Source organism: Trichechus manatus, unplaced genomic scaffold (assembly GCF_000243295.1).
Source record: "Trichechus manatus latirostris isolate Lorelei unplaced genomic scaffold, TriManLat1.0 scaffold00137, whole genome shotgun sequence".
In the NCBI taxonomy this organism is placed as follows: Eukaryota; Metazoa; Chordata; class Mammalia; order Sirenia; family Trichechidae; genus Trichechus; species Trichechus manatus.
The window spans coordinates 2,450,159-2,470,455 of record NW_004444073.1 but is presented as its reverse complement, the minus strand read 5'-3'; the positions used below and the strand labels follow the sequence as shown (position 1 = coordinate 2,470,455).

The 20,297-nt window shown below is 36.4% G+C and overlaps 1 protein-coding gene across 4 annotated transcripts in view; it reads right to left on the bottom strand.

Annotated features, from left to right (window-relative positions):
- Positions 1-20,297, bottom strand: part of HERPUD2 (HERPUD family member 2) — a 50,054-nt gene that overhangs the window by 23,160 nt on the left and 6,597 nt on the right. For all 4 annotated transcript variants that reach the window (XM_023739581.1, XM_023739580.1, XM_023739578.1 and 1 more), the window contains exons 3-5: positions 10,785-10,862; positions 8,134-8,247; positions 4,945-5,099 (exon numbers count right to left, since the gene is read on the bottom strand). In XM_023739581.1, the coding sequence (XP_023595349.1) occupies positions 4,945-5,099; positions 8,134-8,247; positions 10,785-10,862 (347 nt within the window). The remainder of the gene's footprint in view (positions 1-4,944; positions 5,100-8,133; positions 8,248-10,784; positions 10,863-20,297) is intronic.

Sequence of the window (20,297 nt, the reverse complement as noted above, 5' to 3'; positions counted from 1 at the left end):
TTATTTTCCTACCTTTAGTGCCTAGCACACAGCAGATTCTTCAGTAAACATTTACTAAATGAAGTCACAGGGTCCTGAAATGAACAGACATCCTTGCATAGTCACTGGCACTTAAAGTCTGACCAGAGGAAAGTTTTAAATGGCAGGGGGTAGGCAGCCGTAAATGAAGTCAAAATACAAACGACAAACTCGGAAAAAATAGTGAAACAAATGATTGACAAAGTAGAAAATCACTCTACAAAGCTAAGAACACAGACTTCTGAGTCAGATACGGATATGAATTTCAGTTCCGCTACTGATCACTTCTGTGAACTTAGGCAAGTTACATAACCTTTAAGCCTCATTCCTCTCATCCATAAAATGGGAGAAAATAGTATATAGGTCATAGAGTTGGTATAACATTTAATGAAATAAGGCATGTGTAAGTGATTAATACAATGTCTATCTCATGCTAAGTGCTCAATAAGAATTAACATCCTTTTAGATAAAGAACTGTCAGCAACCAACAAATAACCAGCTCACAAAACAAAACAAAAATCCTTTTTATCATGACTCAATGAGGGCACTCCAATTTATCATACTGGCAAGTACATATTTGAAAAGGTATGAGGAACCAGCCTTTCAACAACTGTTAACTGGGAGCATAAACTGGTAAAACTTTTCTCTAATATAGTTTGGCAATTGTCTTTAAGGGACTCAAAAAGTCTTAAGAACACTTTGACCCAGGAATTCTGCTTCTCAAAATTTATCCTAAAAAAATAATTGCTACTGCGTAAGTACATAAGAATGTTGACTGTGGTGATGTTTAGTGGAAAAAATTTAAAACAACCTAAATGTTTGAGGATTGTCCCAATTCTTCACTCTTCTATAATAGGATTACACACATACACTCTCTGTCATACAATGGTGGAGCAGGCTCATACTAGCTCTCAAGAACAGAATGCTAAAGTTCAGGAATTTTATAAGCCAATCCCTTGGTATCTTGAAATCAGCCAAGGTGGGAGTATTTGCACCGCAGAATGAGCAAATGCCACAAATCAGGGCTTTTTCACCCCAGAAGGGCCAGCAGGTATATATTTACCAGCACAGCCCTGCTAACTCTGCAGTTACCTCCCCATCCCAATGCAGCTGAACTTGGCAATATGACTTGATTTGGCCAAAAGACTATTAGTAGACAAGACTTGTGCAAAAGCCTTTAAATGTGCTCAGTAGTCTGCCTGCCCTCTTGCGTTCCTGCCATGTGCCACGAGAAGAACATGTCTTAGGGAGTTGCTGGTCCACAGAGAAGAAGAAATATGGAACAGACCTGAATTCAACCTGCGGCATAAAGCAAAGCTGCCCCATGACTGACAAACTGAGCAGGAAAAATAAGCCACTGAGATTTTTAGGCTGTTATGCAGCAGAACCAACTAATACATTCTCTACCGACAGAGGAGTGAACAAACTAGTATATCTACATAATGAAAAATCCTACAGATTTGAAATGTTGTAAACTTATATTTAACCTGGAAATATGCCCAAGCTACATTATTTTTTAAACAGTTTATAAAACAGAATAAATATGGTATTTCTGTTAAAATATATATACACAGAAAAGTATCTGGAAAAATATTTACAGAAATGTTAATAATGGTTCTTTCTCAGTGGTGGAGCGACAAGCAGTTTTTGCTTTTAGAAAAAATGAGACAATACAGAAAGGTACAATGGTAGATTTTCACTTTTATTAATTACAAAAGAAGGCTGTTACTATTTCGGGGAGGGGGGGCACTGAATGTACAAAACAGTGAGTATTTTATAAACTAGCCAGCAATTTCTGGAGCTAAAGTAAATTAAATGTGACAGCACAGCAGACTGAATTCAAAACAGTCAGTCAGAATTTATAAATGTCACATTGTAAGTGGACAGTCAATGTGACAATGTACATGTACTGATTCGGACTTCTCATGTTTTCTCAAGAGCTAGATGGGCAAATAATCATCTACAAAGTGAGGCTCCCAGGGTGTTATCAAATTGGCAGATTACTGAGTACCACCCCAAATCCAGTAATTCAAAATCTTGGGGAAGAGAGACCAGGATTTAGTAATTTTAAAGATTGAGACTACTTAATGGTCTGACTGAGACTGGAGGGACCCCAGGAGACATGGTCCCCAGACTCTCTGTTAGCCCAGAACTGACACCATTCCTGAAGCCAACTCTTCAGACAAAGATTAGACCAGACTATGGGACATAAAATGATACTCACGAAGAGAGTGCTTCTTGGCTCAAGTAGATACATGAGACTAAATGGGCAGCTTCTGTCTAGAGGCGAGATGGCAAAAAGGGACAGGAATTGGTTGAATCGACATGGGAAATCTGAGTGGAAAGGAGAAGCATGCTGTCACAGTATAGGGAGAGCAGCTAGGGTCACATAGTAAATGTGTGTATAAATTTTTGTATGAGAAACTGACTTGAACTGCAAACTTTCACTTAAAGCACAATAAAAATAAAAAAATTGAGAATACTGACCTACATGGTAGAAACCACATGTAGACTAGTTAAATACAAGCTGTACTGAAGTTTGACAAAGAAAAGCAGAGTGTACACTTTGATGGTGACTTCTTGAAGGTCACTAAATTACTACTCTTGTACACTGAAGGCTATGTTCCATAAAATTTACTTAAAGACAGATGTAAAGTCTTCATTAATAAAAATGACAACTATAAGATTAAGTGAAATTATGTTCATTGCTGAACTGAATAACCTACTGACCTTTCATGTAAATTGCTTTGAAAATCACAAAGTGCACTCTCTAAATGTAAAGATTTATTTTCCAGCATCTCACATTGACATTCACTCATTTGAAAGTTTCAGTGTACCAAACACACAGCAGATGCCCATAAATCTGTGTGCTCTATGAATTTATAAGTAATTGCTAACAAATCACTACATGGCAATTACTGGGCTAAGCACTTTACATACATTAACTGTTTTAATCCACACAGCAACCCTGTAAGACAGATACTATCATTCCCATTTCCAGATGAACAAACTGAAGCAGAGAGGGGAAGGGGCTTGCCCAAGCTGGTAAGTGGACAGAGGAAGGATTCAAACCCAAGCAGGCTGGCTCCAGAATCTATGCAACCTCCTGATTTAAACATTATTCATCTACTAATAGCTTCTTAAATGAATCTCAAATATCTTTGAAAGGTTTTGTTGCTCACCATGTTAATAATTTGCTTTTGGCAAAATAAACACTATTTCAGACTTTTCTAATCTGTTAAGACATTTATAAGAGCTGAATGTCTTTATCTCTTATGCTTACTGGTTTCCTCAACAACCTAGTTTAGAGAAATTATTTTACCAAGATATCTATGGTCTTAGCCTGAAGACCTGCAATCTGATAAGCTTTGTTTTGTTTGTTACAAAATATATTCACTATGAGTAAAAGTTTAAAAATCTTATCCAGCAATAACTACTATTAACATGTCTTTATACATTCATATATACATTTCTTATTTATATGCATAATACTCCCACCATCTACCACTACTACCAAAAACAAACTAACAAACATAAAATCACTGTATAAACTGAGAAGAACTCAAATACCTTACTCTGCAAAAAAGACAGAAAATGAATTACTGTCAAGAGACCAACTATGTGAAGCTACTATTCCATAATGTAAACCCTGAGAACATTGCATTTTTACAAATAACCAAGTTTTGGTTTGCAGTAATCATTTTCTGAAAACGAAAATAGTTCTACAGGTGCTTTAAAAAAGTCTAAAGCCAGCCTCATCTAAACACTTCTATTAACAGGAAAGGCTTCGCGTCTGAGAAATATCAGACAAATGAGTCTTCTTACATTTTGTTACATATTTAGCTTCGTTCTTCTAAATTAAGAATTGAGTTAAAAGGTCTAAATAGAAAGTACTTGAATGTTTGTGCTACCCTATTTAGCACAGCACTCAATGGCTACTCCTTAGTTACTTCACTTAGTTACCATTCTAGCCTCCTAGCCATTTCCTCACTTCCAGCCCCATCATCACGAACCTGGAGCACTGCCACACACTACAGCCCCATGGCTTGACAGGCAACACAAAATTATCATCACTAACCATTACTCATGCTTACTTTACTTGAAAAGTAATAAATAATAGTTCCCCAGTAAAATACTCTGGTTTTAGACATAACCCAGGACCAAATCATATTCTCCAAGATCCTACTCTCTGAACTGTTTGAAAAATGTGCTTTACCTGTGGTTGTTGGTTGCACTTCCTCCTGGAACTGCCTAACCCAAGAAGCTTGCTATAATCGCTGTGTATATGGGAGTCACAGCAAGCTTCTTGAGAAAACTCCTCCACAGGAACTCTCAATACAACAAAGATTCTGGATAACATGCAACAGTTAGCATATCCTTTTATTACACGATGGTTTTACTCTACCTCAGTGTTACCAAGCCTGCTGATCAGAAACGCCTGTGGAACTTTTTAAAAACAGATTACTGGGCCCTATACTCTTCTAAGTATACTCTCACTCAGTCATTCTTCCAATCCTCAGAAGGCTGAGTAGATCTGCGGTGAGACTGAATTAAAAAAAAATTTAATTACCTAGATCCTTGCTACTCAAAGTATGGTCCAAGAAGCAGCAGCACCTGGGAACTTGTTAAAAATTCAGAATCACAGGCCCTATCAGCCCTAATGAATCAGAACCTGCACCTTAATGACATCCCCAGGTGACTAGTACAAACATTAAAGACTAAAAAGCACTGACCCAGATGATTCTAATGTATGACCAGCTTTTAAAAGCACTGCTCTACTTAAACCTCTCACTCTGAAAATATATAATCAGGTATACAAATAAATTTCAAATGTGTTTTAATTACTGCAAACGGGTTACAATGAAAATCAGTAGTCATTTTTAAGAGGCCTCAGTTATGATGCACAGCTACCACAATGCCACTCACCCTTGCATGACATACGGGAACTGATGACTCTCTGCAGGGTCAGTCTGTGCTTGTGGAAGGGTACGTTGCCTCAATCCTTCTGAGGAAGAACTGGCACCTACAGACAAGGCTTCCTGACTAGATGATGGAGTTGATGATCCTGAATGATCAGAACTCTACAAATAAAAATGTATTTTTTCAAGGAGATTTAATTCATCACAAGCATGAGAACACAGACATTGCTAACAATATATTTATGAAACTCCTCTGAAAAATAAATGAATGTTAGAAATTTACTGATTTGACTCTCATACCCAATATAATAGGTATTTAATTCTGATAAGACTAAGGGTTCAAAAAATCAAAATTGCTTAATTATACATTTTATTTCTCAAACAGAAAACACTGGGTAGTAATTATATACAAAAAAAAATACCATACTAAATTGTGAGGATTTAACGAATGTATTCACGATATCTGACACATAGAAGGTGCTCAATAAATGGTACCAATTACCATGCCATTTAAATAGCTACTATGTGCCAGGTACTATCTAACATGCTATTGGTCACTATGGTTTAAAATAATGAGGAACATGATAGGAATCAGAAAATTAGAATCTGTTACTGCTGACATGACAGGTTCACTTAACCTCTCAGAATCTCAGCTTTCTCACAGAAACTCAGGCTGAACTAGATTCTCAAGATACCTTTCAGTTCTAAAATTCTACCAGTTTACAGATGCCTCCAATAATTTTTTTTTATTTTACAAAGTGAACAAGATACCAACAAGAATTTTTAAATTCTTATGCTCAAATGATGTCAGTACCTCACTGATTCAATAACCTTAAGCAGTAACCCCTTGAAGACCATCCCCATTTGTTGCTGTTTAAAAATAACTTATGTCAAGTGTCTTATATAAATTTAAAACACAATGTGTACATTTTACACAAATTATAATTCTCCCACTTAAAAAATCTGGATACAATATAATTTTAACATTCTGTTAGGTTCATTAAAATTGCCCTTTATCTGTCCTGCCTTCCTATTGCCAGGCTGTGTTTCTGCAAGCGCACCTTCCTAAGTCCTGCCACGTGAAGCGGCCTAAACACAACGGTCTTTTGCAAAACTAAGAGCTTTCTCTAATACCTACACAAAATAGATATGAAAATATCTTACTATGAAGTCTGACTGATTCTTAGGGACACAAACTAGGAAAGCTTCTTTTTTTTGACAAGATTTCTCATTAACCAGACCATTATAATGTAATGGTAGTTAACACAATTTTTTTTTTAAAAAAAAAGGCCTAGCTATTTGGCAGCATAGCCTAATTTCTCTAGAATGAATGATTTCTAACTTCATTGGGTAACTCTTTCATACTTAGATGTTTAAGACATTTCCAAATCCCTCTGAAATTTCTGAGCCATGAAAAATTAAGGTGAATTCAACTTAACTTTCCTTTGGAACTTTTTAGATTTTTATAATATGCTTTGAAAAAAACTGAGTATATGTACTAATGACATACAAATCATGGCTGAGGAACCATTAAAAAAAAGTCAGTCAAGTGAGATGATTCTTTGCCAACGAAAACTGCAGCAACACAACTGTGCGCAGACTACTCACAGAACTATGCCAATGCCAGTGTTTTGTCCCTTCATATGGCAAGGTAAGAAACATAGAAAGGCCCTTGAGTTTTATGACAAAGCATATTTCAATTTAATGTAAGCTAAATTCCCACGGCTGGTACTAGAAAATATGGTCCAATGAGGTCATACTAATTAAATATATTAACTAAAGGATCTAGTCTCTTAAAGAAGCAGTTAACTAGAATCTACTAGAAGATCTTCCAATTAGCTCTACTCCTCCCTCCTTAAAGAAGGAATGTATACTTTGCAGAATGAAAACTCCCTGCTCAAGAAATTTCTAATATGCTTCCACTCATCCCAATCCTTTCCTTTCACCCCCAAAAGCGTCATACAGTTTTTTGGGGCAATAAAAAATAATTTAACATAAGAGGATTGGGATAATGTCTTTAAAACCTGGAGATAAAATCTACTTTGAGAAGTTCAACTATTAAAATATATTCCAAAACAATTTTAGGCAGATAGAAAAGTAAAGAGAGAGATGTATATGCAGTCTGAAAGAGTTAAGTATATTAAGTTATTCTCTCCCTGCAACTGGAATGAATAATCGAGGTACACTCATTTAAAAAATAAAAACTCTGACAAAGAAACATGCTTCAAGAAGATTTAGCAGAGTTAAAATTTAAACAGTTTAACCCACTTGAATAAAATATACCCGTTGCTTTCGAGTCAATTCCAACTCATAGCGACCCTATAAGACAGAGTAGAACTGCCCCATAGGGTTTTCAAGGCTATAAATGTTTACAGAAGCAGGTTGACAAATCTTTCTCCCGTGGTGTAGCTGGTGAGTTTGAACCACTGATCTTTCAGTTAGCAGCCGAGCACTTAACCATTGTGCTACCAGGGCTCCTTTGAATAAAATACAGGCAGTCCCCAGATTATGAACGAGTTCTGTTCTTAAGTCTGTCTTTAAGTCGTATTTGTACGTTAAGTCGGAACAGTTAGGTACCATTTGTATCTAACGTCAGTTAGGCAAATGTTTGTCTTGGTATATAGTGTACCTTTCTACGCATACAAAACATTAAAGAAACACTTTCAGACACACTAAAGCATCTTTAACATAATAATACAGTAATAATGATAATGTTTTGATACTCGGCACAAAGTAGCGCCCATTTATTATTACAAACCATTGTATGTACCTCAAATTTTTAACATAATAGGCTTTATGGGCGCTGGTTCATAACTACAGATTGTACTTAACTCGGAAATTCGTAACCCCAGGGGTTGCCTGTATACTAAACTCTTAAATACCTAAATATTTCTGAAACATCACGGGCCTGAGAGTTTGTGTTATATATAACCATGTTATAATTTTGTTTTCTGAGTATTTCAGTAATTAAACCCTGTAAATTGGATCTATTAGTGACCTAGCATAGAGCAAATTATAACTCACAGTGAACAGGCTTCAAGGGATCACACTGTGTATCAGATCTCTAAAATCAAAGTTTAAAAGCCTAACCTAGCTATTCAAAACCCACAAGCACCAATTGTTCTGACTTTTCATTTTTAGAGGCAAAAAAAAGGATAATCAAAAAACTTCATTTATTCCTCCCAAAATAACTCACAGAATTGCTGCTGGTTGCCAAAGCTTCACGATTTTCTCTACTGGTGCAAGATTTTGGAGAACTGGGAGGAGTCCGAGAAGTACATACTAGATGAACCATGTGATACTCATCTTGCTAAAATTAAAGAAGATTACATTTAAAGGGTAGTACTAGAAAACGTACAGTTCAACAAAGCAGCAGCTAAGCTGAAATACTTAAAATTTAAGTTCCCTTCTAGCACAGCCACTTTATTAGTAATAAACTGTCATTTGAATTTAAATTAGCCATTTTGAATTTGGTGCCATTTTGAATTCAGTATTTTTTCCATGCTTGGAAAATAATTCAAATACTCAGTAACTGCTACATAAAAAATGATTACTTTGCATACCAAGCAGTACTGAAGCGAAGAATGCTGTAAATTTTATCAATATACTCTATTACTTCAATATAAAAACATCAAGATCAATATCAAAACTGTAATAATCACCTTTAAGCTTAGGCCTACAAATCTTAAACTGTGAAAATGAAATATTTCCTTTACTTGAGACACATCAGCTATTAAAAAAAAACTCAAAAAATTTCACCATAATCTCATTTGCCTTAATTTTAGCAAGGTGATATACAGGTTTTTGCTTATTTAAGTCAAAGACTATTTTTTATCTATAACATTTATAGAAACATATATACAAAATACATATGTGAACTATAGATATTATAAATGTTCCAGGTGTTTCCAGAAAACCACACCTACGACAGAGGGAAAATACTCTAAATAATGACTAGGGGTGGCATTTTAGCTTAGTGACATCATGAGTACACTTAGTCATAAAGAACAAGCAAGCAAATAAGATGGAGAAAGGAAAGAGAATAAAGGAAGACAGAAAAAGGATGAATGAGCAATTAAAAACAAAACAGAGAATGATGAAAAAAGAGGTGGGGGGGGGAAGGGGAGGAAGATGCCCAGTGGTGAGAAAAGAACAAAGCTACCAGAAACTAAGTTAACAACTGCCTACTATGAACCAAGAACCTAGAATTGTGCTTAGTTCTGTGGTGAATACAGCCCTTAAAGAGGCTCGTGATACTGTTAAGAGATCAGACCAGCACATTAAAGCACAACTGGGGAAAAATACAAAACAATCTTTTGCACAAAACTGAGAAGCACATACTATACTTGCTTTAGGAGTCTGGGGAAGAAAGTTCATGGGGGTTAGAATGCTAGGGAAAGGCTTCACAGAAGCAGTAAGACATGAGATAGGTCTGGCACCAGAGGTTGAAGACATTTCTAATTTACAATGTCCCTTTAGCTTCTGAATACCAAATATTAAAAACCATCCAAGTAGAAGATGTTTATCCTTAGAACCTAATTTCAAAGGTCATATTAATCACAATTCACTCATAGTATTTCATTCACTTTTAGAGAGTGTTTCTGTAAAATATTTTATAACTAAACAGGTAAAGGTAGTGGTAGCATTTAATTGAAAAAAGTAAAGGGGTACATTGACTTTAACAGAAACAGTCCAAATATACATTCAAAATGTAAACATACTGTTCAAAATGTTTTCTATAAGGGGTACAACAGTCCTTTGACTGTAACAGTTTTTAAGTCATCTGTGTCTGAAACCATTTCTACCAGCAAAAGCTTTTCAAAAAGTGTTCATGGCAGGTTCAAGCTACCCTGCTGTTAAAATAGTAACTATATCTGTATTTCAAAGATCAGGTAACAGAAAGGTTTTTAAGCACAGAAAGTAACCTGCTGCAAATCTCACTTTTATTTTTTTTTCCCGAGAGAGACAGGTTATTAAACCACTTGGACAAACTGAAACTACATAATTGAAATAAAATATCAGCAAAAAGTTACACTGGCAAAGCTAAAATGACAACTAAGCACAAGAAATACCTAGGCATAAATTTTTTAAAGTTTCCCACAGGTGATCGTAAGCATACAGGAGAGGATATAAATCTTCTAACTCACATCAGAAATATTAAGGGCAACGTGAAGAGTTAAGTCAAAGATCTAAGGCAAAACATAAAAATATGTATTCAATTCTGCTATATTCACAAACAAAAAGCATTTCAAATGCAGAAAGGTTCTAACAGTATAAATTCCACAAATAAACATGAGCTAAAAGCTATCATTAAAATAACTAGCATTCAAACTGATCATCAAAAAAACTATATTGAAACATATTTTAGCTCTGAGCAGCAAGAGCTCAAAGTTTGCTAACTGGTGGACAATTTGGGCTTCATTCTATTCCCTGTCTTGAAATTAAACTCCTAACCAAGTAACCTGTATTAAAATGCCATGTTGTTTGGTCAAAAGGGGATTTAGAGGAGAGACTGGTATCAATAAAAATCCTTCATCGCCACTTGAACATTCTACTCCTGCACTACAGATCTGTCAACGGTGCTTTCTTAGAAAAGATGACAAATACCTGAACACCAATACATAATTCTATTTCAGATCTGGCTATCAGATGGGTATACAAAAACTGTTACCCAAACTAATCAGAATCTATCATTATGTTCTTTCCTTTCTAATTTATCTTTACCTATCATGCTACTCAAAGGATTTAAGTATCTAAAAACTAAACTGGGTATTGATAAAATTTCAGGACACAGCTCCTCTCACACTTTGAATGTATCTGGTATCAAACAGTCATAGGAAAGCTTACTTTTCTGAGAATGTCTTTCAGCTGCAGATGATCGGGAAGCAGTCTGCCCGAATACACCAATCTCTGATCCTTTGTCAACTAAGAAATGGGACAAAGAGAAGAATTCAACTTTTTCTAATTAAACAAATGGAAGGTTGGAAATAACATGCCTAATTCTGGGTAAAATAAAACTCCCTTTAGACACAAATAAGCAGAAAACTGACATATAGTTTAAGAATTATTGTTTTTCCAAATCTCACTTAAGACATTTAAGAGCTCAGCAAACGGAAGTATATCTACTGTAGATAGAAAAAACTAGAGATAATTACCAAATAAAAAATACTTAGGGAAAAAGATAACATTGGAAATTTGTCTTTTCAGCCATAACGCAATGCATATACGACTATTATTAAAAAACCTTCAAGAATATGAGAAGGTAGTGGACTTTTATTAAGTCAACAAAGTGAATCCAAACCCACTGCCATCGTCAATTCCGACTCATAGCAACTCTACAGAGGATTTCCAAGGCTATAAATCTTTACGGAAGCAGATCGCCACATCTTTCTCCCGTGGAGCGGCTGGCGGGTTTGAACCACCAATCTTTTGGTTAGTAGCTGAGTGCTTAACCATGTGTCACCAGGTCTCCTTCCATTAAGTCAATAGTGGGATAAAACTTGAAGGTCACCAGAGTTATTTTGCATTGTTTTGTCAGTATTTTTCATCTAAATGGCACACAGAAGATTCTTTTTCTTTACTAACATCATGCAGAACAATTTGTTGGTTTTCATTCAAGAATCATTTAGTTTAGTTAAGTAACTAGTCTCTTTTTTAGAATTCCTACCACACTCACAAATACTTTTCAATGTTTTTCAAAATTACAAGACTAAAGAAAGATCAACACAAGTGCATGGAGATACAGCTGTCATCTCTATATGCAACTCATAACAGGAAATAATGTTCTGGTTATTGCCGTCATATTTTGTACTTATAATAAATCTACTAAGTGCTCACACTGTTAGCATTAAAATATTTTAAATTAAAGCACTGTTTATAGTCACTTAAGATCTCCTACTTCATAATTGAGAAACAGCCAAATGTTCTGGAATTCTATTAAAATAATTAAATATTACCTATACAACAATTTGATATACCAGTTATTTTACCATCATTAAGGATGAAAATGAAATGTTTAGCCTGTGAATCATAGCACTAATTTAAAACACCTGCTGGTACTAAACTCATCTGGTTCATTTCTGCAAATGGTACTGATACTAGCAGATTACTATGAAGGGAGCCATCATGTAGTTAGTATCTTAGAATCAAATTTCCTCTAATTTAGTGGTCAGCTTCTAATAAACTGCTTTACTTTTACACAGCAAGGAACATCAATTTTCAGAAAAGAGAATACAATAATACAGCAAAATTACATGGTATCCAAAAATACATGAGGCAAAAACAAGTGCTGATGAGAATGTACAGAAATTAGAATCCTGATACATTGCTGGCAGGAATTTAAAATGGTGCAGCCACTAGGAAAACAGTTTTGTGATTGCTCAGAAAGTTAAACATAGTTACCTTATGACCCAGCAATTCCATTCCTAGGTATACCCAAAAGAACTGAAAACATATCTCCACATAGCTTATTAGAATAGCCAAAAAGTGAAAACAACCCCAAACAATATGTGGTATATATCCATACAGTGGAATATTACTCATCCATAAAACGGAATTAAATACTGATACATGCCACAACATGGATGATTTTTGAAAACACTAAGTGAAAGAATACAGACACAAAAGGCCACATATTGTATGATTCCATTTATACAAAATGTCCAGAACAGACAAATCCATAAAGATGGAAAGTAAATTAGTGGTTGTCAGAGATAAGGAGGATGGAGAGTGACTGCTAACGAGCATAAGGTTTCTTTTTAGGGTGATTAAAATGTTCTGGAATTAGACATTGGTGATGGCTGCACAACTCTGTGAAATACTACCTACCTAATAGTACACTTTAAAAGGGCAAAGTTTATGCAAATTATTTCTCAAAAATATATATATTGTTACTTAAGTTGAACATTCAAATGCCTTCGGATAAGCTGAAATTTTTTTAAAAAAAGAAAAGGAATTCTTTTGTGACTGAAAACAGAAAAATTTCTCATGTGCCTAACTTAGGCTAAAAAACCAGCCTCTTCAGCTTAAATACCAATTAATTTAATCTAAACATCAGGCAAACCAGTTGTTAGGCATGATTTAACAAACAGCACAATGATCAACTGAATTTTTAACTAGTTACTTGGGTACTGCAAGCTACAGCATTAAGAAAGTACAGATTTTGAGAACTCAATTCAAATTCAATTTAACTTTTAAGAGTAATGCGATTTTATTTATCCAGACCTGCTAATAATAACACTATCTTTTACTCTGAAGTTTTCATTTCAGTATTAGTTAAGATAAGTAATGTGGGCCGGTATAACAAACTTTAAGACCTCAGTGGCTTAACACATAAAAGTTTATTTTTCTCTCAAAAAAAATTAAAAAAAAAGACATGGTATTGTTTAAATATAAGAATTCAGAAGACTCAGGACTGGCAAATCTAAAATAAGGTACCAATTAAACTGTCCATTAAAAATTTCTATAGGTAAAATATTGGCTACACCAGATTAACATATTTATAAATAAATGTAACCATCTCTGTTAACACCATTCTTCCTGTTGCTCAAGCCAAAAACCTTAGACTCACCCTTGACTCCTCTTTCTCACACCCTAGATCCAAGAGTTATCAAATTCTACCAGGCACACCTTCAACCATCTCCACTGTTCCACCCCAGACAAAGCACACTGATATATGGTGAAGCAGGATCAGCTAAATTACCAAATTGGAAACATCCTGATGGTACTCTAAGTAGCCTAAAGACAGAAACTACCCCACTCCAAATAAATAGCTGCTTAACTCACTGGCCAAAAAAAAGCTTACTACTCACTTACCAGACACTGCTAAGAACCACCTGCTGGTACATATGCAAGAATAAACCCTAATCTGGGGCAAAATTTTTTTTTTCTTCTAGGTTTATGTATACCTTTAAGCACCTGTTCCTTTAATGTTTACCAGATATCAAAAACAGATAAAATACTGTGCATCTAACAAAGTTTATTAAGAAAATGTTCTGCATCATATCTTGGTGAGTGGTGTCTGGGGTCTTAAAGCTAGCAAGCGGCCATTTAAGATGCATCAATTGGTCCCAACCCACCTGGAGTAAAGTAGAATGAAGAACACCAAAGACACAAAGAAAGTTATTAGCCCAAGAGACAGAAAGGGCCACATAAACCAGAGACTGCATCAGCCTGAGACCAGAAGAACCAGATGGTACCTGGCTACCACCAATGACCGTCCTGACAGGGAACACAACAGAGAGCCCCTGATGGAGCAGCAGAAAAGTGGGGTACAGATCTCAAATTCTAATAAAAAGACCAGACTTAATGGTCTGAGACTGGAGGAACTCCAGAAAGCACGACTGCTGGACTCTCTGTCGACCCAGAACTAAAACCACTCCTGAGGCCAACTCTTCAGACAAGGATTAGACTAGACTATGGGACATAAAATGATACTCGTGAAGAGTGTGCTTCTTAGCTCAAATAGATACATGAGACTAAACTGGCAGCTCCTGTACGGAGGTGAGATGAGAAGGCAGAGAGGATCAGAAGCTCGTTGAATGGACACGGGAAATCAGGGGTAGAAAGAAGTGTGCTGTCACAGTATAGGGAGAGCAACTAGGGTCACACAACAATATATGTATAAATTTCTGTATGAGAGACTAAATTGAATTGTAATCTTTCATTTAAACTACAATAAAAAAAGAAAAAAAATACTATGCAACCCTAACGCATCTAAAATATTCACAAGAGTCTGATACGTGGGCTTACAAAGCCAACAGTGCTTTCATATTTCAAGAAAGTCACCTAGTTGGTATCAAAAAATTAAATTTTTTATGTCAAGGACTAAATAGGTTTCTCATAACTATGTATGACTTAATCATGTTCCTAAAAGGAGAGAATATTCCCAAACTCATTCTATGAAGCTAGCATAACCCTGATACCAAAACCAGATAAAGATATCACAAAAAAAAGAAAATTACACACCAATATCCCACATGAACACTGATGCAAAAATCCTCAACAAAATTTCAGCCAATACAATTCATCAATGTATCAAAAAAATTATTCACCATGATCAACTGGGATTTATACCAGGTATGCAGGGATGGTTCAACATTAGAAAAACAATCAATGTAATCCATCACATTAATAAAAGACAAGAACCACATGATCTTATCAATCGATGCAGGAAAGGCATTTCACAAAGTCCAACACCCATTCACGATAAAAACTCTCAACAAAATATGAAGAGAAGGGAAATTCCTCAACATAATTAAGGGCATTTATACAAAGCCAACAGCCACCATCATCCTAAATAGAGTTTGAAAGCAATCCCCTTGAGAACGGGAACCACACGAGGATGCCCTTTATCACCACTCTTATTCAACATTGTGCTGGCGGTCCTAGCCAGAGCAATTAGGCTAGAAAAGCAAATAAAGGGCATCCAAATTGGTATGGAAGAAGTATCTCTATTTACAGATGGTATGATCTTATACACAGAAAACCCCAAAGAATCCACAAGAAAACTACTGCAACTAATAGAAGATTTCAGCCAAGTGTCAGGATACAAGAGAAACATACAAAAATCAGCTGGATTCCTCTATCCCAACAAAGAGAACTTCGAAGAGGAAATCATCAAATCAGTGCCATTTACAATAGCCCCCGAGAAAATAAAATACTTAGGAATAAATCTAACCAGAGACGTAAAAGACCTATACAATGAAAACCACAAGACACTACCACAAGAAACCAAAAGAGACCTGCATAAGTGGAAGAACATACCTTGCTCATGGATAGGAAGACTCAACATTGTGAAAATGTCAATTCTACCCAAAGCGATTTACAGATACAATGCAATCCCAATCCAAATTCCAACAGCAATGTTTAATGAGATGGAGAAACAAATCACCAACTTCATATGGAAAGAGAAAAGGCTCCGGATAAGTAAAGCACTACTCAAGAACAAAGGGGGAGGCCTCATACTACCTGATTTTAGAACCTATCATACCAACATGGTAGTCAAAACAGCCTAGTACTGGTACAACAGTAAATACACAGACCAGTGGAACACAATTGAGAATCCAGACGTAAATTCATCCACCTATGAGCAGCTGATACTTGACAAAGGCCCAAAGTTTGTTAATTGGGGAAAAGACAGTCTCTTTAACACATGATGCTGGCATAACTGGACAGCCATCTGCAAAAAACTGAAACAAGACCCATACCTCACACCGTGCGCAAAAACTAACTCAAAATGGATCAAAGACCTAAATACAAAATCTAGAACAATAAAGATCATGGAAGAAAAAATCGGGACAACACTAGGAGCCCTAATACATGGCATAAACAGAATACGCACCATAAGTAACAATGCACAAACACCAGAAGAGAAACTAGATAACTGGGAGCTCCTAAAAATCAAACACGCTCATCAAAAGACTTCACCAAAGGAGTAAAAAGACAAGCTACCAGACTGTAAAAAAATTTTTGGCTATGACAAATCCAATCAGCGTCTAATCTCTAAAATCTACAAGATACTGCAAAACCTCAACCACAAAAAGGCAAATAACCCAATTAAAAAATAGGCAAAGGATATGAACAGGCACTTCGCTAAAGAAGACATTCAGGAAGCTAACAGACACATGAAGAAATGCTCACAATTATTAGCCATTAGAGAAACGCAAATCAAAACTACAATGAGAAACCATCTCACCCCAACAAGGCTAGCATTAATCCAAAAAACACAAAATAATAAATGCTGGAGAGGTTGTAGAGAGACTGGATCACTTATACACTGTTGGTGGGAATGTAAAATGGTACAACCACTTTGGAAATCAATTTTGCGCTTCCTTAAAAAGCTAGAAACCAAAGTACCATATGATCCAGCAATCCCGCTCCTTGGAATATATCCCTAGAGAAGTAAGAGCCATCACGCGAATAGATATACGCACACCCACACTCACTGCAGCACTGTTTACAACAGCAAAAAGATGGAAACAACCTAGGTGCCCATCGACAGACAAATGGATAAACAAATTATGGTATATTCACACAATGGAATACTACGCAACGATAAAGAACAACAATGAATCCGTAAAACATCTCATAACATGGAGGAATCTGGAAGGCATTATGCTGAGTGAATTTAGTCAGTCACAAAAGGACACATATTGTATAAGACCACTATCATAAGAACTGAAGAAAAGGTTTAAACACAGAAGAAAACATTCCTTTATGTTTACGGGCGTGGGGAGGGAGGGAGAGGGTTATTCACTAACTAGATAGCAGACAAGAATTATCTTAGGTGAAGGGAAGGACACCAAACACTACAGGGGACGTCAGCACAACTGGACTAAACCAAAGCTAAGAAGTTTCCTGAATACAACCAAACACTTCAAGGGACAGAGGAGCAGGGCTGGGAGTCTGAGGACTATGCTTTCAGAGGACATCTAGGTCAATCAGCATAACAAAGTTTATTAAGAAAATGTTCTGCATCCTACTTTGGTAAGTGGCTTTTGGGGTCTTAAAAGCTAGTGAGCAGCCATCTAAGATGCATCAACTGGTCCCAACCCACCTGGAGTAAAGTAGAATGAAGAACACCAAAGACACAAGGAAAGTATTAGCCCAAGAGACAGAAAGGGCCACATAAACCAGAGACTTCATCAGCCTGAGACCAGAAAACTAGATGGTGCCTGGCTACCACCAATGACCGCCCTGACAGGGAAAACAACAGAGAGTCCCTGATGGAGCAGGAGAAAAGTGGGGTGCAGAACTCAAATTCTAGTAGAAAGACCAGACTTAATGATCTGACTGAGACTGGAGGAACCCCAGAAAGCATGGCCTCCAGACTCTCTGTCAATCCAGAACTAAAACCATTCCCGAGGCCAACTCTTCAAAGATTTGACTGGACTACGGAACATAAGATGATACTCATGAAGAGTGTGCTTCTTACCTCAAGTAGATACATGAGACTAAATGGGCAGCTCCTGTCCACAGGTGAGATGTGAAGGCAGAGAGGGTCAGGAGCTGGTTGAATGGACAGGAGAAAGCAGGGGTGGAAAGGAGAAGTATACTGTCGCAGTATAGGGAGAGCAGTTAGGGTCACATAACAACGTATGTATAAATTTTTGTATGAGAGACTAATCTGAAGTGTAAACTTTCACTTAAAGTACAATAAATTAAAATGAAGAGAAAAATCGTGTTGCTAGTATATATGACTTCAGCATAATCAAATCAATTTCACATGCTAATTTTAAAATATCTCATATTCTAACAGCTCAGTAAAAGCTATCTTCAACTTACAAGTTCAAAGAACTATAACCCAAGTCCCTGAAACTAGTAACTATTAACATCTCTGTTCTTACATATAGTTCAGTCTAAACAGCTTTAAAGAACTGGTTCTCAGAAAGTGCACAAAACATCACTTCTGTGGGAAATGAATTCAGTGAATTTGTACCAGGACACCTCTCCTCTCATCAGTGGTGTCACTAGGGTCGGTGTCACCCAGTATGGTAACTCATGGTGTCATCCCCCCGTGCTGTTGCTGTTGTCAGGTGCTGTCCAACTCATAGCGACACTATATACAACAGAACAAAATACTGCCCCGTCCTGTGCCATCCTCACAATCGTTGTTTCAGCCCATTGTTGCAGCCATGCTAATCACAATATTGTAGCTAAAACACCAAAAAATTTGACAAAGTCAGTGACTATAAAAACATCTGCAGCAATGAAAACAAGAGCACGTGCTTACGGTGCAAAGGAAACCACGCGATTCGAAGCCTTCATTGTAACTGGGTAATAATGACAGCTCTAAGTGCATTAAAAGTTTCAAAAGTAAACTAGCATAGAGTTTTAGCCTTGTAGGTATACTGATAACATGAAAGCTAGGCTTACGAAAAATGTTTTTGTTGTTATAGCTAACTTCAGGGATATTTTTATAAACTATAAATTTCTGCTGAAACACTGCACAAAAATTTTATAGACCATCATTTTGGTGTCACCTCCCCCCACCACAGTGTTACCCAGTGCGGTCCAAACCTCCCTACACCCATTTAGTGATGCCACTGCCTCTCATCTCCCACTAAAGCCACCAAATCTAAAATCCCAGGAAATTCAAAAACACTGTAAATGCAAATGTACCTTACTCAGATAGTCTCCACTCCTTATCTACTTGCAACATCAGTAAGCAAACCAGCAAACAGAAGAAAAGCAATGCCTCTGGAACTCCAAAGGGGCATTCCAATCACAGGCCATTCACAAATCAGGTGTTTATACAACAGAGAATGCCAAAACACACAACTGCTATGGTTCACAGAACTAGCAGGGATGTGAAAAGACAGCACAAAGTCAAAGTGCTCTGAGGACTTAAGATGTTATTTATGATCCTATAACTTCTCTACAATTTATCAAAATACAGAAAAAACTGCACCCTAAGCTGATGAGTGATAACAGTGTTATAGCTATATTGTTCATTCCTTGCAGCCCTTGGATACAAACCATTTAAACACATAGATAGCTTTTTATATTTCAATTGCTTCCTTTTGGTTTGCAAGTATATAATTGAGATGGCCAAGTCCTTAGAATCTTTTCTTTGTCTTTCTACATATAATGTAAATAGTAACGGTTAATGGCCTAGGCTTTCAAGTCAGGCCAACCTGGGTTCAAATTCCAGTTCCACAATTTACAGTTATATGACCTTGGGCAAAAAAAAACCCAAAAAACTAAGCCTCAGTTTCCTTACCTGTAAAACAGCTAATAATAAAACTTACATCATAAAGTAGCTATGAGGAATAAATGTTATAAAGTATACAAAGTCCTTAGTAGAATGCCTAGTTCACATGGCAAGCATTTAGTAAATGGTGGCTTAAAACCATTCAGAGCCCCAAACATGACAGTTAAATAAAAGCATTCTAGACAATCAAAATAGTAACATTATGTAAAGGGAAGCTTATAATCTAAAAGTTCTAGAAAAATCCTACGTTAAAAAGCCACGAATGATTACAAAAAACATTACCTTCATAATACCATTATTTTCCCAAAAGACATTATGAGAAAGTTACAAAGCAATTAAAATAAACTTTAGTAGCATTCATTCAATACTTTTAGTCTGGCAGAGTTCCGGCAAAATGGCTCTCTAGGCAGAAGCACCACGCTGTCCCTACACAGCAAAGATCCGAAAAAGTAAGCCGAACAGAGAATACAACAATCCTGAAACCCTAAAACATCAAATGAAGAGATAAAGAACTCAGCCAAGCACCAAATGGAGTGAGAAAACTGACAAGAGTACGGACAGCAAGGAGAGATTCATGCAGAGGTCCCCTACCAGCTAACGCAGCGCGGATCCGCCATCTTGGACTCCTATCCGAGACCAGCAAATGG